Here is a 22,149-nt window from a genome sequence, read left to right as displayed (position 1 = left end):
CGGTCGACCGTCGGACTCGAGTCCATTGATGGAGAGAGAACGAGGGGCTGTATCAACACAAATGTGCCAGGCCAGCTGGGTGATTCCCGACCGCGCTGCAGCTTGCAAGAACAAGAACTCAATTAACAACCTTTGCCGGAAGATATCAGCAACACACTTCTTACTAGGCTCACGTCAACGTCCATTGCCGCCTCACAGATTCATCACACGTTACCACCCATCCAATTGAGGTTGTCGTCGCGACAATATCGTCCTTCTTGCCTTCCAGGCTTTTCCTCTGAGCGATCCTCCACTTTGGTTGAAGCTCCAGCCACTGCCCGCCGGGTGGAGGGTCTCAAAAGTCCTCGATCCTCGAGAACATCCAGCCTCGAGACGCAGGACAAGAGTCCGTGCCATCAGCAACGAAAGAACCATAGAGGTCAAGTCAGCTTTACGACTTCAAATTAGCCACCATGCCGCCTGAGGGCCAAGACCGACACCAACACCGTTATCACCACTCTCTATCACCAATCAAAAAGGTCAAGGCCGCCCTCGTCAAGTCCCCGAAATCGCCCCCGTCCCCATTATCCGGTGACCTCCGAGTCCCAAACGACCAAAGAATCACCGACTTCGACACCCGCATCGAGGAGATCTACTTCGACGATCCCAAATCCCGAGAATGTCTCAGCGTCAACCCCGGCGACCACCCCCAGCATGAGGAGGAGCGCAAGCGCTGCACAACGGAGAACTGGCAAGCCGAGATTGAGAGACGAATCGTGGCCCACTCGAAGATGGTCGACCATGCCTATGGCGATGCACATCCCTTCCGGGGTCAAGCTTACGGGCACGGCGATGGACAAAAGTGAGCCGTCAACCACGACCGCAGGCGGCAAAGCCAAAGATGTGCGGCTCAGGAGACTAGAATAGACTAGCAGGGGGAGATGATCTATGTTTGTCTCTTTGTTCTGTTCTCTCTTCCATGAAATCGAAGGTTCGCCGGTTCACGTGCCCTGCATTGCCTTGCTTCTCGAAAAGATAAGTATAAGGATAAAGATGAGTAAGACCAATGTCATGTAAGTACAAAGTACAAAGTACCTACTGTACGTAGTTCTCGCCTGTACCGTATGTTAAGTGCTGTGCGCATGTAGTTGACAAGCCAAGCCACGATCGACCAACCGACTACTGCACCTGGGTAGTTTATGTACGTACTTACTCTGGACCTGACCTGCCCAGGCCGTGTATGGAGTATTCACCACTTTGAGCCCTAAGTACGGTAGGTAGACAGTACAGTTCAAGTCGTGTGGGAAGGAGATATCGCAGTCCCATATCCCCTGGTATCGTATCATATCGCATCCAGCGCAGCACTGTACTGTACTACATCATAATGCCATTATAAAGATATATAGATCCCTTCATCTAGTTTCCTCACTCCATATAACAGGTCAATCCAGGTCAATCCAGGTCAATCTGTCTAAGAATAACGCTAAATCCCACCGTCGCTCACGTCCTCGTCCGGTACGGTACTCGGTAAGGTAAACTGTACCCGCCAGATTACAGTACGTCAGCGTTATCCCATCGGTTAACGGAAGGGAGAGGTGAGGTAGAGTTCGGATGTACCTTAGACACCACATTCTACGACAAACTTCTGGGGAATACATCACCGTGCTGGGACAAACCTGGGGATGTACGGAGTACATATAGACATGCATATACAGTAGACGCGGTGGGTAATAGTGCGGGAGCATAACTCATGGCTCATGGCTCATGGCTCGTTCGCTTCAATTCTGGTCAGTCTCACATAAGGAACATCTCGCTGTTGGTAGTTTTCGAGCTCATGCATCGTCCAAGGACTACATCTCACGTTACGTAGCCTGAAGTGCCCGTTTGTGAGGCTCTCTTGTCTGGAAGTATTACATACAGAAATACTCCGTGCCAGCCGATATCCCATAGATTCACGCCTCTGCAAAGTTCCGAACTAACTACTCCGTCCTTGGTACTAATCTTGGACATCCATCGTAGCAAAGGAGATGTCGGAATGGGATGGCTCCAGGAGGCGACAGGACTTCCCCGGCCGTCGCTTCACTCGATGGGTCACAGCTTACATACCACCATTGGATCTCTTCCTTGGCTGCCAGGACGATCTGTCGTTTGCACGAGCCACATCGTCGATCGGGATGCTCTTTGAGGAAGCTGAGATTGTCGAGCACTGTCTGAGGACTACCGTGTGGCATGTAGTCGGTGTAATCCGTTTCTCCTCTACGATCGATCTTGGACAATTGTCGAAGAACAAGTTCGGTCAACGACGGGACAGGAGAATTCTGCGCCAGTCGTCCCGGGAGTTCGTCCTCGAAGTAATTGGGGGCCGCTATGGCCCTCCAGAGCCGCAGATTCCCATTTTCCATGCGAGGGATTGAGTCCGGGTGGATGCGTTTGAGGGGCAACCTCGAGAGCTGCTTCCATGGGTTCGGCTGCAGTATTAACTCTTGCAAGCGGGACTGGCTGATGAGATCCAGAACCTCGGAAGGAAGCTCGGTCAACTGGTTTCCTGCAATGTTCAAGGATTCCAGGTTGACCAGATCTCTGATGCTGGGGGGGATAGAACTGAGATTGTTGTTCCGAAGGGACAAAAAGCGGAGGTTTCGAAGATCGAGAACTACACTGGGAAGTTTTGTAAACAGGTTGTTGCCCAGGAACAAACGGAGCCGGGGTTCGAGATCGGTGCCGATATGAAGCATGCCCGGCGCGATCTCCTCTTGCTTGCTGAGTGTGTTCAGCGTGCTGACCTCCGACGGCAGACTTGACAGAGACATGACCCTAGAAGCATCAGACGAGAGTTCTGCAGAGGCTGGACCGGACTAGGTACTTACGACAAATCCACATCTTCCTTGCCCAGCTCGAGACACTGTCGGACGACGTGGCACACGGCTTCATGCTCCTTTGGCATCTGCACGGAATTGCGCAGAGCCAGTTTCGTTCTGGGCGTGGCTTCCAGGCTCTCGCTCGGCCACAATCTTGGGTGCTGAGAATCGTGCTTCTCCTCACTGGACCTTTCTTGGTCCCTCAAGAACTCGTCTTCCATGGTGAAGGAATCGCTTGACAGAGGATCTTCGCTCTCACTGCCCATGAATATTCCCGAGTCGAAATTCCTTCTGAACTCGCGTTTCCTCCTCTGGCTCGTCCTCGTACCGCTCTTAGCGGGGTGGAGGTCCCACCACGAGCCTCGGAACGTGTGCTTCTTCTTCCTCCTGCCGGCGGCATAGTTCTCGGCACCGGGCGCGGTTTCGTCGCTGGAAAACGTCGCGGGGTCGCTGGAAGTAGCAGGCTCGTCGGCATAGTCAGAACGCGTCCTCTTCCGAGTCAGCAGTAAGGACGGGCGGGCGTGTGTTCGGCTTCCTGCCTGCGCCGCCGTTGAGACCGGAGGAAGCTCAGGTTCGTCCATGTTGGGGAGTTTACAGTAGGATGCGGGCGTAAGTATGTCAGTCGAGCCAGTAGGTCAGTAGTATGACAGTAGGTCAGTAATATCTGCTTCCCAAACGAGCGACAAGTGGCAGCGTCCGAGTAGCACAGGGCCGAGATAAAGTGCAGAGAGCCGTTGAGATAGTTCACAACGCGTCTCCAATTCGGAAGGACATCGCGTGTCGGGTGGATGTGATGATTGATGACTGATGACGCGCCGAGAGGGTGGTGGGGGGTGAGGATTCAGCCCTACGAGCTCCCAAGCCGCAGCCATCATCGAGGCCCGTGACCACCACACTGCAGGAAATCAATGACATTGGCATTGATGGATCAGACTTGATTTATTGATCCAAAAAATGTGGTTGGGTCAAAAATACCTTGTGTTACCATTGTGAAAGACCGAGGAGCAGTCCCCGGAACGGAGATCCCTTTCCGAACAGGAGGCGACAGCTGGCAGGACGAGTACGGAGGACGGACAACTGAGTGGTTACTACGAAGTACATTGTGGATCTACTGCTGTTCACCGGATGGCATCGAGCAACTCTCCACGCTGACGACGGCTGAGGGTCCGCACCGTATGCCACCTCATTCACCAGATCCAGGGCACGACGCAGGGAGACACGCCCATGTTTCATCATGTTTCTTGATTCAATTACAAGACTCGGCTCAACTAGCTAAATGTACATTGGCGGTGCGAACAGAGACTGAGGACTCGGTTTCCATGCTTCCAGGGTATATGGACGAAGCAGTTCATCATGTCGGTCGTGATTGCCCAGCCATGCCCCTTCCCCAACCACATGACCCTTCACACGTCCCAGCAGTCGGATCCGCAAGCCTACGCCTGTCCCTCCCCCATATCCAGAGCGCTCACGGGGATATGCATGGAGCGACTGGCCGCCCCTGTCCATCGGCGCCCCAGGCGTGGATTGATGTCGCCCTCCAACCAGCGGGTGGACCATGAAAGTACCGGCTGCGGTAACAGTCATTGTGCCCAGATTTGCTCCTCCTCGGTGTGTTCTCCAACCTCTCCCAGAGACGAATGTTCGTAGATCAAACGGAGATAAAACCAGCAACTAGTGCTTGTGATAAGGAACGTTGACTCAGTCAAGACAAGGAAATGAAATGTGTCGATTGGCTACCCAACGGCTGCTGGGTACATCGACCAAGGGTCGGACGCTGGGGGTTATAATGAGCCCCAGAACAAGGCCGCAGCGCCAGCGAGACCGGCCACGGCGAGGTTCATCTCTAGCGAGCTGGCTGCGCCAGTGGCCGAGGCAATAGGCGGGAAGACGCTGGATGTCGCTGAAACGGAAGCGGTCAGGGCTGGGCTGTGAACTGTGCTTGCTCCCGTGAGGTAGCTCGAGGTCACGTTCCAGCCTGTCGGGGTGACGGAGGAACTACTGGAAGTCGTAGTGGCGTTTGCGTACGTCAGATATTTCGTGACGGTGTGAGTGGTCGACATGGAAGCAGTGACAGTGATGGTGGTCTCCCCCGACCAGTCCCCAGGAGGCAGAGTGGCAAGAGCCAATGATGTGAGGAAGAGCAGTAGCGCTCCGAATGCTGAGTGAATGCGCATCTTGGCTGAGTGAAGTTGTATCGTTGGGCTAGATCTGAAGCAGGGCACAAGGCTGTCGAAGGCAAAAGGCTACTGCATCGAACGCTTTCACGATCAACTCCTCTTTGCGTGAGTCGGGCTGACTCTAGATGGCCTGTTGCGTAGATTGAAGTGAGCGTTGGACGAGATCTGATTCGTCGAAGTATCTGTCGTGGATGATGATATTGCGGGCGTCGCGCAAGGCGAGCTGAGTGAGCGCTGCTCGGGGTTGAAGAGAACGAATGCGACAGGAACTGAGAGGGAGCTCAGTGACTCGGACGACAGCGATATGCTATCCTGGTGCTTTGCGTGTGGGTGAGGAAGGATTCAGAAGGCCCGGGGTCAGGGAAGGACAAGAGTATATGTGGCGGCCGGCGAGCATATCTGGAGGCAGGGCCCTTAGCGGCATCATGGCCGAGGGCCCGCTAGATTGCGTGCAGGTTAAAGCAGACGCCGGTGTCGACAGCGCGACTTGACACGCATCGACTGGTTGTCTGGCAGATTTGGGTTGGATTGAGGTTCGTTGATGGGCAGAGGGCAGAGTTTGGTGCGAGTCTGAAACAGCGCCTGTGAGTGGCCCCCCCACGGCCTGTTGCGGGGGCACTCTGAGCCGCCAGCCAATGCCCGTCATGCCAAATTTCCCGACAGCCCACTCAGGGTGCACCGGACCCATATTAGATCGGTTTAGTCCGGCCGCTAACCAGATTAGCCAGGCACCGCGCGAAACTCATTGGAAACCTCATCTGCTAGAAATCCCGCGTCACAACTGCGTTAAAAGATTAAGAGCAGCGACTTCAGAATCTAAAAAGTGCGCGCCGCGCCCATTCGTCCAAGATCGTCGCCGCGAAGCAAACCACTTTCAGCCCCTGATGTCGACGCGGAGAATTGATTGCCCAGCACGCGTCCCACTGGCTGATCGGGGCTCTCACTCTCGGATCAGGCTTGGAGTCGCCTTTGGATTTGTTCTCTACCATCAAGCTGGCCCTAACCTCTTCTAGCCGCCGGTATCACTCTGTCCAATTTCACCCGCCGCCGACCAATGTGCGTTGGATGTGTTTGATCTACCACTGGTGTTGCGCGCACCTTCGCCGGATGCTGTTATGGCCTGTCGTCGCCGCGCATTACACGACGTCGCCTGCACCTGACCGCGCGACCGCCGGCGACCTAATTCTGGTTGGCTGCGGGAAGAGTGTTTCGAGATTTGTGGCCTGCGCGGGACCGCAGTTTGGTCGAATCGATGTTCTCCGTTGCAGCAGTCAGGCCCAGGCCGAAGCGGTGTTCTCAGGCGGGGAGCAAACTCGCTGACCCCGCTTGCCCAGTACTGGTGTACACAGCGGAAAGCTGTCCTGGTCAAGGCCACAATAGGGCTGATAGCAAACAGGGACCATGAAGATTGTGAGCAAGCACTCCTTACTATGTCGAGGTTAGAGATAAAGGGGGCTACCGTTGCTATGGTCTGTGCGACAGTCCATTGGCGACGGTGCAGCAGCGCTGCTTCCTCGGGGCCAGCTATGATCAACTACCAAGTACCCGAGCACAAGCACTCCGTACACAGGACTGTACGGAGTACTGGGTAATTGGAATTAGCTCGCTGCCTTCTTCCACCTTGAGCCGAGTCCCTACCGACATCCTGCCCAGAATGCAGACTTGTTGTCTCAAATGAGGCTCTCATTCGCCGATCTCACCGTCTCTTCTCCAGTATGTCGCGCATACTCCGTGGTGTGGTCCTCGTAGACAATGATCGACCCAAATTACTGTTGTTTCTCACTGGTCACTCCGCACAATCACTTTCCCACATAGTAAGCCATCTGATTCGTAGATGTCGCACGTACCCCATACACTTACTCGTAGTACTTTGTAGACAGTGGGCACTGATGGCTCCGAACAGGTCCGATGGAGTTGCTGAAAAAGGCGTTGGCACTCTGCTCGCTTAGGATGAGAAGCGGTGCGGGGGGACTATCGAACAAAAGCGAGATGTGCATGCCGCATCACCGTGGTCCCCGTCCTCTTTGCTCCTTCGACTGTTTTGTTTTTTCATTTCGCGTGCTTGATCCGGACACTTGCAGGAGAAAGTGCAGAGACCGCAACCCATGCAGATCGGCGATCATCACATTTTGAGGGACATTTGCTTGTTCACCAGTGATGCGCGCGGTATGGGCCGGGTACTCAGTTGCCCAGTAGGTCTCCTTTTTCAATTGCAGGACGCTGTCTTTTGCTACGATGGAAAGACTAATTATGACCCCGTAGCCGGCGCTACTGCAGCTGCCAGGAAAACCTCCGAGAAATACTTCCTGCTAGGGTCGAATCAGGCCAGGCGCAAAGTCAGTTTGTCGACTTTGGTGACAGGCGGGTTCAAGCCACCCCGAAAATGTGTATCTCTTGCACGCTGGAGATTTCCCGGTGGCTGGGAGCGACACGGGGTAAGTTTGCCTCGTGTAGATAGAGTCTTGTGACCTCTACTCCGTACTCCGTACCTCCTTGTCATCTTTTCCACCGCGACGGAGGAGACTGGGAAATGCAAAGAACCTAGAAGAACCAAGAAGAAGTGGCTGTTACACAGTACGAGGTAGTACGGGAAAGCGGAAGGTAAGCCGATCGACACTGGTAGGGCGTGGCACGATCAGAATCCTGCGGTACTCCTACCATAGTAAGCTACACAGTATTCCGAAGTCACTTCTGGGCGCTGCCATGTCAGACCTCCGCTTTATGTGAGGTCAGTCATCAGAGAAGGGCGGGCATGTGAACCACTGATCAACCAATGGCAATTATGACATTTAATTATCTGAACAATGGGGTAAGTATTAGTCGAGTAACTACGTACTCTCTTCGAGCAATAATGCTGGCACATGGTGTCTTGGGTATCGTCGCGACATGACTGACAAATTAGCCGGCCTTCGAAGCAGTAACTGCCAAGTATTAGTGAATTCCGTCATCTCTGACTCCTTCGCTCCGTCATCATGAACGAGTGACCTGTCGCTTATTCCTGAGTTTTGTGGTTGGTGCTGGAGGAGAGGGTATTATGCAAGGCCAGGCTTGGACCCCTGGGGTGCGGTGAGTCCGGTGCTCTCGATCACCTCAGCATACATCTGCTTGGATGGCCAGATTAACGACGCAAGCAGATGATCCTGGGCGAGACAGACGCCGGCGAGCTGCTTAGACAGCAGTCTCGGGAGTGGTAGCGGCAGCCGGCGCGGTGACACCATTGTTGGCCGCCGCGGCGGCCTCGGCATCCTTTTCGGTTTTAGGAGCAGGGGCAGCTCTTGGGACGCGTGGGTTGGCATCATTGACGTGGATGCCAAGGCGCTCAAGGTCGACGTTGCGCAGACCCCAGATGAGGACGGCACCGAAGACGGCTATTGAGAACAGTCAGTCGCAGGATCCACCAGATCATCTGGAGAATTGGAGACTTACGCTTGGTAAGGAGGTCCAAGACACCGTACGAGACAGCCTCGGAGTCAGGGGGAATGATGTTACCGCCCTCCGAGACGCCCCAGATGACGGGGTAGACAGTCCAGAGCAGGATGATCCAGGCAGCGAGGATGTTGAAGATGCGCATGACATCGGCGCCGAGGACACGGGCATAGGCGCGGCCATCCCAGACAATGGCGAAGGCGACGAAGAAAAAGGCCACAGCGCCAAAGGTAAAGAAACCTGCATTTCGCGGTCAACGTTATGCGCAACAGTCATAAGGAGAATGGTGGAACACTTACCCCACTTGTAGGAGCTCTTCACGAGGGCGCCAACAAGTCCATTGATAACAACGATCTCGGTCATCAAGAGGGTGTACAGAATGGTGGGAGTGGGCAAGCCAGCCACCAAGAGCAATTGGACTACGATCAGAGGAGTGGTGATGAACCAGTTGATGTATCGGACGTAGAAGATCTGGCGCATGTTGCCGCGAACCTCAGGAGAGCTGCGCACCCACTCGACCTCGATAGCGGTCCAGCCCAGGTTGGAGCCCATGCAGAAGTACGCAATAGCCGCAATGAGGCAGATGGTGGCATTCAGGTAGTGAAACAGGCGCTGGCTGCGGGGCTTGAAGTACGAATGGATCATGAATCCAAAGGCAGACACGGTCATAACCGCACAAACTGTCCAGTACCAATCGCTACCGGGGGCGGTAATGTGGTTGTTGGTTGTCACCGTGTTGGTGAAGCCATTGTGGCGGAAGACGTCGTTGCCCATGGTGAATTGAGGGTCGTGAAGATCTTCGGTGCGAGGGTATCAGGTGAGTAGGCTAATTGAGCTGCCGCTGAATGGGATCGCAGGCCTCCTTGGTCGTGATGCGCTGATGAGTCGAGAAGGAGCGTGCGCTTCAGGGCGGCTTAATATATCGACCTTCTGACACGGTCTGATGCGGACGGAGGCGGCAAGCCGCACCGTGACGTCGTCTGCTGCCAGCGTCGAACCCAACACGAGACACTCGACATGTTGCTCGATAACGAGGCATGTGCTGGAAGGATCTCGCCTTCGAGCTTTACCATCACCTCCAAGGGAGTGCTGCCGTCCCACCCGAGCCTGGCACAGAAGGCCTTGGGTAATCTTTCTGCGGAAAAGTAAGCATGAACGTTGTAGACGCTTTTCCGTCCCAGGACGGGTCATCTGCCTCATCCAGCTGCGAGGCTCTGGAAGCTAGGGCATCGCTTTTTTGTTTTCGTGTCCCGAAAGGGTGATGGGAAAAGCCACCAATGCACAAGCTATACCGAACATTAGCACCCGAAATATGAAACAGGATGGTAACTGGTTGACGCAATGGAGAGAGTTCCCTAGCGTGCAGAGCTTCGAAATGTGCTCTGTAGGTGGCCACTCCGCATGCTGTGATCAGCAATCGTGGTGGTCTGAGATTTGTCGAGACTCTGCAATAGTCTGTCGACGAGGAATCGAACCATTCGGCGCCCGGATGTGGTCGGATTTGACGTTTCCAAAAGTCAACGGGCTGCAGGCTGATTTGCCGCAAGCCATCTCCCTCTGAGCAGCTGCGACCTGTCTTGTTCAGGACATCGCACTTCCTTTCCTGTGGCAAACCGGGAGATACTGCGAGGCAGCTGGCTTCACGCCAGCCCGGTATTGGCGGAAGGGCGCGATGTCAGCGGAAGCAAGGCCTCTCACCACCCAAGACCAGATGGTCGGTGCCGTAAGCTTGCGGGGTTTAGTCACAAGTTACTCCCCTCGGAGACGCTGGGAAACGAGTAGCAAGGCTCTACCGCCAAAACGTTAGGAAGTCACGGAAGTAACATGATTTGACCGCCGATCCGGGCATTTCCTGGTGATCGACGATGCTTGATGTCGCCACAGGGGAGGTCACAATGCTGCTGACTAAATGGTTAGTCGAATGCTGTAGCTTGTACAGAGTACCGGGTACGGAGAACGGTATGCGGGCCTTTCGTAATTTCTCCGGCCGGGGCCAGCGTCAGCTTCCACCTACTTCGGTAGGCCTCTACTGTGATACTCCATACGAGGTAGGTGGGCCCCTTCTTTGTTGATATGACGTGCCGCTGGCCGAGACTCGGCGGAACGATCGAAGATAATTTTTGCAGTATGAGGAAAAGGCAGCGGTTGGTCAACGATCCCAACTCTAGAGAGCATTCTAGGCAAACCGAAAACCCCCGATAACGCTCCGATTCCGTCTATCTTCCCATGCTGGACTGCGTTATGTGAATGCAAACATGTAGAGCACCAGGCACAGTGCAATGAAGATCGCGACAAGCGTATGGCCGAGATCGAGGGGGTGCCAGCCCTCCTTGTCCAAGTCACTGACTATCCTCCGTTTGTGTCCGCCGGGATACCAAGGCTTGGCCATACCCAAGTCGTCCAAAATCTGCTCGGTCGTGATTTTGCTACCACACAAGACAATGGGTACGCCTGTGCCGGGGTGAGTACTTGCTCCGACGAAGTATAGGCTCCCAAGATCCGGGTGCTTCGTCTTGGGCCTAAAGCTGAGCACGTTGAAGAAGGAGTGGCTTAAGCCCAAGATGGCGCCTCTGTCAAGATTGAACCTTTCTTTCCACGAGCCTGGTGTATTGACAATCTCATGCGCCACATGTGATTGTAGATCAGCACCTGTCCGCAGCCGGATGGTTTCAAACACGGCATGTCGAGCTTTGGCAACCATCGCTTGCCAATCTTGGGCGTTCTGCGGGTTGAGGCCCCGATCGACCTCGCCTTCCAGTAGGTGACCGCACGGGACGAGGACCACTACACTGTCGCGGCCCTCTGGGGCCGCAGTTGGGTCGACCCTTGATGGCACATTGACATAGAAGGAGGGCTCTTGGGGTATTTGCTGACGTTTGAAGATGTCGTCGAAGCTGTGCTGATAGTCGTCTGCCAGGAAGACATTGTGTGTATGGAGCTCAGGAATCACTTTGTCCATGGACCCTTCGCAATATCAGCATTACCCGTCTAGACGGGTATGATTCGTTTGACTTACAGTAAAATGAGATGCTAGAACAGGAAGCGGGTTTCTTCGACAATGAGGTAGCTCGGTCCGAGGGAGGCAGGAGTTTGTTGTAAGCATAGACGAGGTCGGCATTGACAAGCACAATGTCAGCATCCAGAACCTCCCCTGACGCCAGGGTAACACCGGTAGCGCGCCGCGAATATCTGTCGATGTTGACTTGGGCAACAGGTGTCGAGAGCCTATACTCGACATCGAGACGTTCGCCGATTGTGACTAGGGCATCCAGGACTTTGTGAAACCCGCCTCGCGGATACCTGAGTACGAGTCAGTGGCTAACAAAGCATGTTGGGGCTCCTGCAAGACTGACCATATGCCTTCAGCTAATTCTGTGTACTGAAGCAAGCTGTACGTTCCAGGGGCTTCGAACGGGCTCATGCCCATGTACATGCTCCCGAATGTGAATGCCCGCCTGAGCCGTTCCGTCAAGAAATACCGGGAGGCCCGAGCCCATATGCTCTCAAAGGGATGCAGTGCCATGAGATATGGCAGGAAGCTGGGACGTGCCATGGCCCAAATTGTGCCGAAATTCTTTCTCAACACATGCACGACACTGGCCTCATAGTGGACATGCGCTTCCCGCATCCAAGCCAGATATCTCTCGAAGCCCTCCTTGCCCTCCCACTTCTCGATTGTCTTCTTCATTCTGGTCACGTCTGTCGACAGCTCAATGCACTCGCCGTCGCCAAACCAGATATTGTAATTGGGCTCACATTTGAGCAGCTCCACTCCTTCAGCCTCAAGTGAGGTGTCGAGGTCGGTGAAGACCTCTCGAAAGAGATCGGGTAAGAGAAGGAGGGAGGGGCCTTGATCGAAACGGTAGCCATTGTCATGGATCAGACTGCATCGTCCGCCAGTGTGGTCGTTCTTCTCGATCACGGTGACCGTAAACCCGGCTTTGGCGAGCCTTGCTGCACTGGCAATGCCACCAGCACCGGCACCTGGAAACTTGCAGTCAGTCTCGGCCACAGACACAGAGGCCCGGACCGCGCGTTCTCACCTACGATGATGGCACTCTTTGGTTTGTCCATCCTTTCAGTCGCTGCACTCGGATTGCACGAGAATCAAGAGCCCGATCCCGGGTGCAAATCCGACAGAATCACATGGCGTATATTATGTGCATGTAGGTGTAAAGTCAATGACAACATGACTTTTCCCACCAACGCATTGGCACGCCGCCATTTCCGGACGCATTCGGAGGATGATTAGGACTGAGCATGGCATCTAGCAAGAGCGCACACGACGTCGACAAGACATATACTGAATTTCACTGCCCCGGCTAACGCCGTGAAGTCTGCAGTGCAGTTGTAGGAAGGTACCAGTTATGAGAGTTCAAGATCTGGTCAGGTCTGCCGCTGTCGCATGTGCAAGGCACCAAGGGCATGAGGTGATGATGCATCAAGCCCCGCACGCACCTCCGGCTTCCCTCGTGCGCCCCTTTGCACGCCCTTGGCGTCTGCTAGGGGCGCCCCTCATCCAGCTCCAGGCTCAGGAGGCACACCACCAACCACCAGCAGTCTGCCTTTAACAGGGGTACACCTCGAATATTCGGAAGCTGATGAGGGCGGTCTATGGACTTCATTCATTAATATGGTAAATACGCCAAAGGGACAATGCTCTCTATCATGCTGCGCCTCTCCAACCCATCATTGTCCACCAGCCAACCCGTATCCTCCTTGACTTAGGAACGCTAGCTCGACCCTTCTTACCGCTACCCGCAAAATCCAGAGGTTGACCTCGTCGCATTCGCTCGCGCATCACCCGGCCGATCTCCATATAGCTCTCGACCGCAACACGGATACCGCCGCGAGCATAGTAGGGCAAACATTCAATCGCATCCCTGTTCTCCGCATATATCTTGAATGCAGTGTCCAGAATTTGACGTCGGAATCCCAAGATTTCAGCAGCTTGCGCTTTGGGGGAAGTTTCAGCGGATTTGTCAAACCATTCATGGGGAATGTAGCATCGACCAACAACGGCATCACTTTTCACATCTCGAACAATGTTGACATATTGGAGTGCTTGGCCCATCTGAAAGCCGGCGGCGAGGCATTTGTGTTTCATCTCATCCTGAATGCCTCCATCAGGATCGTGATAGTAGACCAGATTCAGGCATAGTTCTCCAATGGTTCCGGCTACACAGCTGGCGTACCGTTCAAGGTCCGCAAAGCTCTGAATTGGTGGTTGATCCTTGGATCCTTTGCTGAAAAACTTCATGTCCATTCGGAAGCCGTCGAGCAGTGAGTACAGCGGTCCTGGCGGTAGTTTATCGGTTGGCAGCAGTACTAGGATGGATTGAGCCTTTGAAGGGAAAGGCTCTAGAGATGCCCGTAAGCGACCAGGATCGCGTTTCGACGAGTATGCCGCATCAAGAAAACAAGTAAAGTGTTGCACCCATTTGTCTGCCTCTTCCACAGACGGCGCATCATCAATCAGATCATCGGCCACCCTGCAGAATGCGTAGAGCAAGATCAAGTCGATCCGTAAGCGACCTGCAAACACGCCTGAAGCCAAGTAGAAGGACCGGCTCTTCTTCGCAAGCACCGTAAGCGCATTCTGTAAGCCTTCCAGACGGGCCGTGTCATATTTCGAAGTGGGCAAGAACAGTGCTTTGAACATCAATATAGGCGATGGGGTCCCGGGAACGACAGCGAAATGCTCGGGAAAGGCGTCGAGGATAGCCATAGCATTGTCGAAAGCGGTTGATCCCCACACTATGAGAGTGTTGGTCAACAGGAAGAAGACTGCCTCTTCGATCTCCAGATGAGGCCAGACGTGGATTCCGAGCTTAGTCCCCAATTCGATACTCCACGTACCTCTCCGGAGCGCAAGCGTGTCGACGATCCACAGGTACAATGTTGGAGCAGCGATAGGTAACCATGTTTTTGTCCACGGCAGGGTGAGGAGTAGCTGATAGCCAAAGGTCCAAAGCATGTACATCACCGGACAGGCCCAGGCCAAGATGAGTCGGAGGTATTGCCCTTCCTTGGGCCCGTCACGCAAGAGGATTGGTCCAAGCGCCAAGAGGGTAAGGACAAGCTGACCTGCTCGTTTCCCCAGGAGTAATGACCTGCCAACGGGATCTCTGGGATCTGCTTCATTATGCAGGTAAGTGGCGACAAGAACCGACTTATTGAGGAGAATTTGAAGACATGTAGTCTGACGAAGAATTAGCAGCCTCGCACGTAGTCATGCAAATAAAGATTACCCACAATATATGTCTGAACATGGAAGAAGAAGACCTCTTCAGCAGGAATATCGAGTAGTGTTGGTCCTATTATGACATCCTGTGGATATGCTTCGGGTAGTTAGCAAGCCTGAGATCCAAGTATCGATGCAGGGAGACATCGACATACTCCAGATGCGGTTCCGGATAAGGTAAGAGTCCCTGGACTGGTCAGCAGGAGCGCGATCAGTGTCACCGACTTGACCCTTACCAAGGGATCGTGTATGACACCGCGACGATTTGCAAGAAGCATATTTTGTAGATATCACGGCGGGTCAACAGAGGTCCCAATATGATAGACAAGGCTGTCGCAAGGGGGACCGTGTAGACGAGATGACTGCCACAGAGATCACATGTCAGTTCATTTGCATGAGCAGAGCTAGAAATTCACATACACAATCGCATAGTCGTACATCAGGGCGGACTTCCGATAGGCACTTGCAGCGTTTCCGGCGCGTGTGAAGCTCCCAAAGGTGCCTGTATCAGAGAAAGCTTACGGCAACGGCAGGAGCCATCATACACAAATAGCCGGCAGCAGTGGTCAACTCCACGCGTGAAGCAACGCAGAAACTTCTATGAGTGTCGGAAGGCAGCAGGCAGATACCGGGAGACTTTGAGCACCAATCCGTGGACATCTCGACAGAATTGCTGCTGTGCGCCATGAAGTTTCGGGCACATCATGACGCGTAGATACCAGGTTTGTGGAGTTCACGGCTTTCGGAACAAATCGAGGTCAAGCCACGATCGGATCTTGGGAGGCTGGATCTGTCAGGATCTGGGTAACTGGACAGCCACAGTTTTGACCAGTACGAGGTAGAAACAGCCATCATGGCCGTGTGTACGGAGTACTCGTACATCCACCTGCTGGATGGTCGTACACAGTGGAAGCCTACTTAGGTACGGAGTATTTTCTCGTACTCCGGACTCGTATTCCGTACTTACGTACGCAGTATGTTGTTGTAGGTCGCAGATGGATGACCACATGATTGCTGTCGTGGTGCAAATACGTCACCTGCGCTCACCTTGCTCTCACTTTCACCTCACCTCACCTTACCCGTCTTGCCTGGCGCCTTCAGCTTCCCCTCCCTTGGTGGACGCGATCTTCAGAGGGACTGCATAGCTTGGATCCAGACGCTGGTTGGTCCCTTCATGCGCCTGACTTCATAACTGGTTTTTCCGAGACGTGCCCATGCCGGACCAGAGCATCTCCCTTCGGTACCTAGCTATGACCTCTACCAGACATTGACATGTGAGTTGCTGCTTCCTCTTTTGTCTGTACAACTGCTGTGGCGTGATGATGTATGTTCCTCCTAGCCCTTCCTCCTCCTCAGGCACAGGCTAGTTTCCATGATCTAGCTCTGAGATCGACCTGCAACAACCTTCGAGTGGTACCTCTCCGCACCTGGAATTTTACATGCATGGCTACCTCGACGAAGACAAGCCACCCTGTATAGGCACGCAACGGCGACTTCCTCGACCTATTCTTTGACCATGCACAAACTGTCCTCGGCAGTGTCGGGACAAGATGCCTCTACGACGTCCTCGACGTCCTCATTCCGTGGACCCACGTCCACCTTAGATCGTCGGAAGCGCAAAAGAAGTCATCCACATCCATATCTGAGCGGTAACTTTGCTCCTGTGAAGAACGTTCAACCTCTGACACCATGCCATTACTCTGGCAGCATACCGCAAGAGCTGGCAGGGGGGGAATACGTTCGGAACGGGGGAAATCCGGTGTCGAATGAGGATTTGGGTCGAGATGCCCACTGGTTCGACGGTGACGGCATGCTCAGTGGTGTTTCATTTATACAGACTGCCGATGGAGTGCAGCCAGAGTTCGTCAATCAGTACATTTTGACTGACCTTTACCTCTTTACCCTCTCCTCGAAGCGCCTTCGAACTCCCATCCTTCCCAGCATAGCGACTTTAGTCAATCCAATGTCTTCGCTTTACCATATTATCCTCCTCGTTTTCCGCACCATATGTCTCGTCATCCTATCGCGACTGCCAGGCTCAGTACATGCCATCAAGAAAATCAGTGTGGCCAACACGGGCATGTTATATCATGATGGGCGTGCTCTGGCGACCTGCGAGTCTGGGCCTCCGATGCGGATCGCTCTGCCCGGGTTAGAGACGGTTGGCTGGTACAACGGGAAGAAAGCTGAAGGCGAGATGGGTGGTGAAGGAGGCCCGGGATTCGGTGGGGAGGGCATTTATGGTTTCATGAAGGAATGGACAACCGCACACCCTCGGGTTGACCCCAAGACAGGAGAGTTGATTCTCTTTCACTCGACCTTTGTGCCACCATACGTTCATTATTCAATCATACCGGCTAATCACCCTCCCGCCACCCCATCGACGCCGCTTGAACGACCCACAAGGTTGCTGAACGCCCCTGTTCCGGGCGTTTCGTCTGCTAAGATGATGCACGATTTTGGTGTTTCCTTCCACCACACAGTGATTATGGACCTGCCTTTGTCACTGGACCCCCTGAACCTGGCAAAGACTAAACCTGTGGTTAGCTACGACCCTACTACCCAGTCCCGCTTTGGTATCTTCCCACGACATTGGCCGCAGCAGGTTCGCTGGTTCAAGACGAAGGCGTGCTGTATTTTTCATACAGTCAATACCTGGGATGATCAGGTGGTCAATAAAGCTACGGGCGAAGTCGAGACGACTGCTGTCAACATGCTTGCATGCCGGCTGACGTCTGCGTCTTTGGTTTTCTCTGCCGGCGATATCGCTGCACCGCAGCCGACATCCCTCGAGACAGGTGGTGAAGAGGAGCAATGTCGCCTCTACTACTATCAGTTTTCGTTGGCTGAGCCGCGACAGAACAACATTGCTCACCAGTTTGCGCTTAGTGCTATCCCATTCGAATTCCCAAGCATTCGTGAGGATAAAGGAATGGATGTGACGAAATATGTCTTTGGTTGCTCCACCTCTGAAGGAACCTTTGGTGCAGCACTTGGTCGTGCTGTCAAGATCGACTGCTTGGTCAAGATAGATGCAGAGACCTTGATTAAGCGAGGCCGAAAGAACACGGGCCTTGAGCCTATTACTGGTTGTGTCGACACAAGATCCGTCAGAGAAGTTCTCGACTCTACGAACTTGGGCGATCCGATCTCAATCTTCCAATTGCCACCGGGCTGGTATGCTCAAGAGCCGCGATTTGTACCTCGTAAGGAAGGCACCAGCGAGGATGATGGCTGGTTGTTGACCTACGTCTTTGACGAGTCTCAGCTGGACGCTTCAGGCGAATGCCCGTTGGACGCAAAAAGCGAGCTTTGGATCATAGACGCCAAGGACATGAAGACCATAGTCGCCCGTGTTCACCTCACACAAAGGGTGCCTTATGGTCTCCATGGCAACTTCTTCAGCGAAAAGCAAGTCAATTCTCAGCGACCGATCGAGACGATTCGCGGGATCAAGCAAAGAGATGAGGCCGACGGTCGATCAAGCTGGTGGCTCGCTGTCCGAGACAGGATTGAGAAATTTATAGGATGACGGTTGTAGAGCCACTGGTTGCATTATATCTGGGAATCTTATGATTGATTATACTGTGGCAAGGCACGGCGTTGGGAAGACCATACCTTATACCCCCGATCCTTATGACCTTGCATGCTGTGTGCCGCCAAAGCACGCATGGACACTGGAGACGGAAACTGTACATATCACATGCTAATGCCTATTTACCCGATAATGCATATGGGCCGCCGTCCTACACGCTACGATGTGCAAATATGCCTTGATGAAATCGTGAAGAATCTCACAACAAAACAGTATACCCAGGAGCGAGAGTGCAAGACCCTCTAGACACGCCATCGCCAGAGATCGTGAGACTCCCACGACTACCACCCCAGCAATGCGAGTCTAGATACAAGTTTTGGGACTGACATCCAGTTCGCACCAATCAACGTAACAAGGGGAAAGAGGCGGAATCAACACTCACGGCATTGTATGCACAAGGCCAGTCAAGTCATGTTGTTGCAGTCCATAGTTTGGTCGCCAACGATGGAATGTCGAATTGTCAATTCAGGAGAGCCTCAGAGAAATCATTCCGGTTGCCGCCATATGAATAATCGTAATGTATTGACCAAGAACAATTTGCCCTCCATCTCGCCGTCGACGTCCGGAGTAATTTTGCTAGGGTACCTTTGGGACTAACTAACATATGTGTCTTATATTGCTGGACGCGAACACAGACACAAAAGCCCTCATATAAGTACCCGGTAAGCCGCGCCAGCGATTCCAGTGGCTTCGGGCGTTGCGCCTCTCCACTCCACTCCATTAGGAAGCCTTCACCTCAGGCTTGCCATCCCGAATAGCCACGTCCGGCACAATGGGATGTTTGTTCGAATCCTGGCCCGCAACGGGGGGAGGGACGTACTCCTTGCGGCCGGCCTTGTGGACGCGGCCGTTGATCATGATGACGTTCAACTTGCTGTGGTCTTGCAGCACGTCGATGTCCTCCAGGGGGTTGCCGTCCACGAGGATCATGTCCGCGTAGTTCCCGGGCTTGATCTGGCCCATCTCGTCGCCCCGGAGCATCAGCTTGGCGACCCCGTAGGTGGCGGCGATGATGGACTCGTGGGCCGTGAAGCCCATGAGGTTCTTGAAGTGCGCGAGGTCGCGGGCGTACGTGCCGTGTGGGGTCCACGCGAAGCCGTAGTCACTATATATATATATACAGTACGTTAGAGCATGCGGCCGAGTTAGATGGGGCTGTGGCCTTTGGTGTGGGAAGGAGATGGTGTCATGCAAGAAGAGGTGGAATGGCTTACCCGCCGGGCAGAACAACGATGCCTCGTCTGTGCATTTCGCGGAGGCCTCGGAGCGCGACGTCGAGCTCTTTCTTGTAGCCTACTTGTTCGGCTTTCTCGTGCGAATACCCAAAGGCTGCCGCGTCGTTCAGGGTTGCCACAAGCCAGTTGATGGCTGGGGCGACGACGTGCTTCGTCTTCGCCTGCTCGAGCATGTCCATGCCTTCTTCGTCAATGTACGAGCCGTGGTAGATGACGTCGACGCCGTGCTGGAGACAAATGGTGAGCCGGCGTTGAAGACTAGAACGAAGGGGGAAGGGCACTCGTTGGGACATAACTCACCTTGACGCACATCTTCACGGAATCTCTGGCTCTTGCGTGCGCACAGATGGATTTCCCGGCCTTGTGTGCTTCATCCACGCAGGCGGCAGTTTCTTCGTCCGTGAAATAGCAGTCCTGCGCAGACCGAACTTCGCAAATCTGGGAACTTTGCTTAGCCTTGAGGACCACGAGAGGTTCGGATTTTCGATCGTCGGGGCTTACCTCTTCTCCGGACATGACCAATTTGATATTATCCACTCCTATTCCAGTGTGGTGTTTGATGACTTCTCGCATCTCGTCCGGAGTGTCCGCAAAGGCTGTGATTGCCGACTCCAGATCACCGTCGTGCTTGGCCATTTCTTTGCCGTTCGCAACTGAGCGCGGTCCAGGGATGTCTCCGGCATTGATGGCGTCCCGGATGGCGACATCGAGACGCTCCTTGGCAGAGGCAGCTCCGTAGCACCTTTTCTCTAACATCAGTATCTCTTGGGTTCGCCACAGCCTCGGGGAGCGTACATGGTATAGCCGGAATCAATATAACATTTTGCACTTCTGGCAGTCAGAAGTGTATGCTCCTCGACGTTCAATCCACCCAAACTGGCGAGGTCACCGCCATTCCAACTGAAATGTGTGTGGGCGTCACCCAGACCGGGCATGAGCGTCCGTCCATTCCCCTTGAAGAGCCGAACATCCGGGTTCTTAAGTATTTCGTCTTTGTTGGGCACCTCTCCGACGGCCTTTATCCGTTCGCCTGGGATTATGAGTTAGCGCTCTGAGTTGATCAAAGGCATGCGGTATGTCTGTTCTCAGCATATACTGGGCCCAGTTACCTTCAATATACACGTCGCCGCGGTATGGCTCTTTGCCTGTACAATCTAGGATACTGACATCGACGAAGAGGATCTTCGAGTCGGGGTCAGTGCCCAGTATCTCGTATTTTGGATATTTGACGGCGTCGTTGAACTTGATCGCGTCGATGGCCTTAACATTGCGCGGGGGACCCTCGTAAGGCTCGGGCACAAAAGCAGGGGACGACCATGGGATGTCGTCGACGATTCTTGCCGGTGCCATCTTGCGTAGTTGTGATCAAATAGTGGTGCCTGGATTTGATTCTCTTTCCTACAGACTTTGGCAGGAATCCGTCGCAGGTCGGTGGTTTGAATAAGGGAGTAGCTAAGAGTCTTCGGTCGAAAGGTGTCTGTACTTGACCATTGCCACTGCATCGTGGCATCTTACCGGTGCCAGGTATTCACATGTATCTGAGGAACGGGAGGGGTTGCACAGCCAATGAAGCAGTCCATCACCTTCAAGGAATGCACAAGTGCCAGACTAATCCATGCCGGAAACCGCTTTCTCTCCATGCACCCCGCAAGTTGGACTCCCCGCGTCCTTCCAGCCACGGCCATCCACGTAAGGGATCTGGCCAGGGCGCGGAAGGAGGTGGGTGTGCTTCCGTGTGCCATGATTCGAGCTGGCACGTTGGGGTCGGCATAAGCTTCGTTCCTCCTGGCTCACAACAAAGATCGGCACCGAGAGGACAACCGGGCGGTTTTCAGCGGCGAAGGGCGGTCTCGCTCCAGGAAACGGTACTTCAAGCTACCATCTGGCTCGATAGACGCTCATGAGAGCCCGGACAGGCCAATTGGTACCTGCCCGGGAGGGGTAACGACCCGTCCTTTGTTCCAAAACCTGTCCTCAGAAGAACCATGCAAGCCGTACGAAGAGGTCGATTCGGGCCGGCAGGCTCTCTCAAGCGGGACGCTGACATCGCCCACGTCGAAGACGTGAACAATCAATCGCAAGAAGGCATTGCAAAGTCCTCGGATGCCAGCAAAAAGTACCCTTTCGTGCCAGAGTCACTATCAGACGACGACCTCCCCTTTATCGCCAAGGACCTAGTACTTGGACGCAGCAAGCAATACAAGTCGAGAAACGAAGCCATCTCCGACAAGGACCAGACGCAGGACAATGAATATTGGATTGTCATAGACAGCATTGTTTACGATTGCTCCGACTTCGCTGCAGAACATCCCGGAGGTGAGGATGTGATTATGAGCTTCGTTGGAGAGGACTGCTCCTGGCAATTCTGGCGGCTGCATGGGAAGAGCGTTATGGAGCAGTATGGCCGTGCGCTCAGGGTAGGCAGGACTGAAGGTATCAAGAACAGATTTCCCGAGTCAGTCAGGTATGTCGGGTTGTCGAAGCTGGGTGATGATGGTTGGTAGCAATGTCGCACATTGATTCCTTCACCAGCGTTCCTTCTCAACCTCGACATCTCTCACATATATGTTCTAAGCAGAGGCCCCACGCAATTCTCAATCAAGGAACCTGACTGCGTGTTTCATGTCCTCGCCGC

General features: G+C 53.9%; 9 protein-coding genes across 9 annotated transcripts; 3 read left to right on the top strand and 6 right to left on the bottom strand.

The window, feature by feature from the left end:
* Positions 1 to 452: 452 nt before the first annotated feature.
* Positions 453 to 845, top strand: G647_00799 (uncharacterized protein; the record flags this gene model as incomplete). The annotated part of the gene is made up of 1 exon (XM_008724202.1): positions 453 to 845. The coding sequence occupies one exon, from the start codon at positions 453 to 455 to the stop codon at positions 843 to 845; it is 393 nt and encodes a 130-aa protein (XP_008722424.1).
* Positions 846 to 1,958: 1,113 nt separating this feature from the next.
* G647_00798 (uncharacterized protein) lies at positions 1,959 to 3,418 on the bottom strand (the record flags this gene model as incomplete). Its single annotated transcript, XM_008724201.1, has 2 exons — positions 1,959 to 2,793; positions 2,847 to 3,418. 2 exons carry the CDS (start codon positions 3,416 to 3,418, stop codon positions 1,959 to 1,961), a joined length of 1,407 nt encoding a protein of 468 aa, XP_008722423.1.
* Positions 3,419 to 4,618: 1,200 nt separating this feature from the next.
* Positions 4,619 to 5,011, bottom strand: G647_00797 (uncharacterized protein; the record flags this gene model as incomplete). The annotated part of the gene is made up of 1 exon (XM_008724200.1): positions 4,619 to 5,011. The coding sequence occupies one exon, from the start codon at positions 5,009 to 5,011 to the stop codon at positions 4,619 to 4,621; it is 393 nt and encodes a 130-aa protein (XP_008722422.1).
* A 3,171-nt stretch (positions 5,012 to 8,182) lies between these two features.
* On the bottom strand, positions 8,183 to 9,214 carry G647_00796 (uncharacterized protein; the record flags this gene model as incomplete). Its single annotated transcript, XM_008724199.1, has 3 exons — positions 8,183 to 8,382; positions 8,441 to 8,680; positions 8,740 to 9,214. 3 exons carry the CDS (start codon positions 9,212 to 9,214, stop codon positions 8,183 to 8,185), a joined length of 915 nt encoding a protein of 304 aa, XP_008722421.1.
* Positions 9,215 to 10,679: 1,465 nt separating this feature from the next.
* On the bottom strand, positions 10,680 to 12,514 carry G647_00795 (uncharacterized protein; the record flags this gene model as incomplete). The annotated part of the gene is made up of 4 exons (XM_008724198.1): positions 10,680 to 11,404; positions 11,457 to 11,740; positions 11,794 to 12,424; positions 12,484 to 12,514. 4 exons carry the CDS (start codon positions 12,512 to 12,514, stop codon positions 10,680 to 10,682), a joined length of 1,671 nt encoding a protein of 556 aa, XP_008722420.1.
* Positions 12,515 to 13,106: 592 nt separating this feature from the next.
* Positions 13,107 to 15,124, bottom strand: G647_00794 (uncharacterized protein; the record flags this gene model as incomplete). The annotated part of the gene is made up of 5 exons (XM_008724197.1): positions 13,107 to 14,642; positions 14,696 to 14,781; positions 14,840 to 14,871; positions 14,921 to 15,046; positions 15,105 to 15,124. The coding sequence occupies 5 exons, from the start codon at positions 15,122 to 15,124 to the stop codon at positions 13,107 to 13,109; spliced, it is 1,800 nt and encodes a 599-aa protein (XP_008722419.1).
* A 1,076-nt stretch (positions 15,125 to 16,200) lies between these two features.
* On the top strand, positions 16,201 to 18,216 carry G647_00793 (uncharacterized protein; the record flags this gene model as incomplete). The annotated part of the gene is made up of 1 exon (XM_008724196.1): positions 16,201 to 18,216. One exon carries the CDS (start codon positions 16,201 to 16,203, stop codon positions 18,214 to 18,216), a length of 2,016 nt encoding a protein of 671 aa, XP_008722418.1.
* A 783-nt stretch (positions 18,217 to 18,999) lies between these two features.
* G647_00792 (uncharacterized protein) lies at positions 19,000 to 20,864 on the bottom strand (the record flags this gene model as incomplete). The annotated part of the gene is made up of 6 exons (XM_008724195.1): positions 19,000 to 19,384; positions 19,494 to 19,741; positions 19,815 to 19,952; positions 20,016 to 20,256; positions 20,310 to 20,544; positions 20,624 to 20,864. 6 exons carry the CDS (start codon positions 20,862 to 20,864, stop codon positions 19,000 to 19,002), a joined length of 1,488 nt encoding a protein of 495 aa, XP_008722417.1.
* A 635-nt stretch (positions 20,865 to 21,499) lies between these two features.
* Positions 21,500 to 22,018, top strand: G647_00791 (uncharacterized protein; the record flags this gene model as incomplete). Its single annotated transcript, XM_008724194.1, has 1 exon — positions 21,500 to 22,018. The coding sequence occupies one exon, from the start codon at positions 21,500 to 21,502 to the stop codon at positions 22,016 to 22,018; it is 519 nt and encodes a 172-aa protein (XP_008722416.1).
* Between the last annotated feature and the right edge of the window lie 131 nt (positions 22,019 to 22,149).

The sequence above is a fragment of the Cladophialophora carrionii genome, assembly GCF_000365165.1.
Source record: "Cladophialophora carrionii CBS 160.54 unplaced genomic scaffold supercont1.1, whole genome shotgun sequence".
Lineage (NCBI taxonomy): Eukaryota > Fungi > Ascomycota > Eurotiomycetes > Chaetothyriales > Herpotrichiellaceae > Cladophialophora > Cladophialophora carrionii.
The sequence above is the reverse complement of the archived record's forward strand: the minus strand, read 5'-3'. Positions and strand labels throughout refer to the sequence as shown.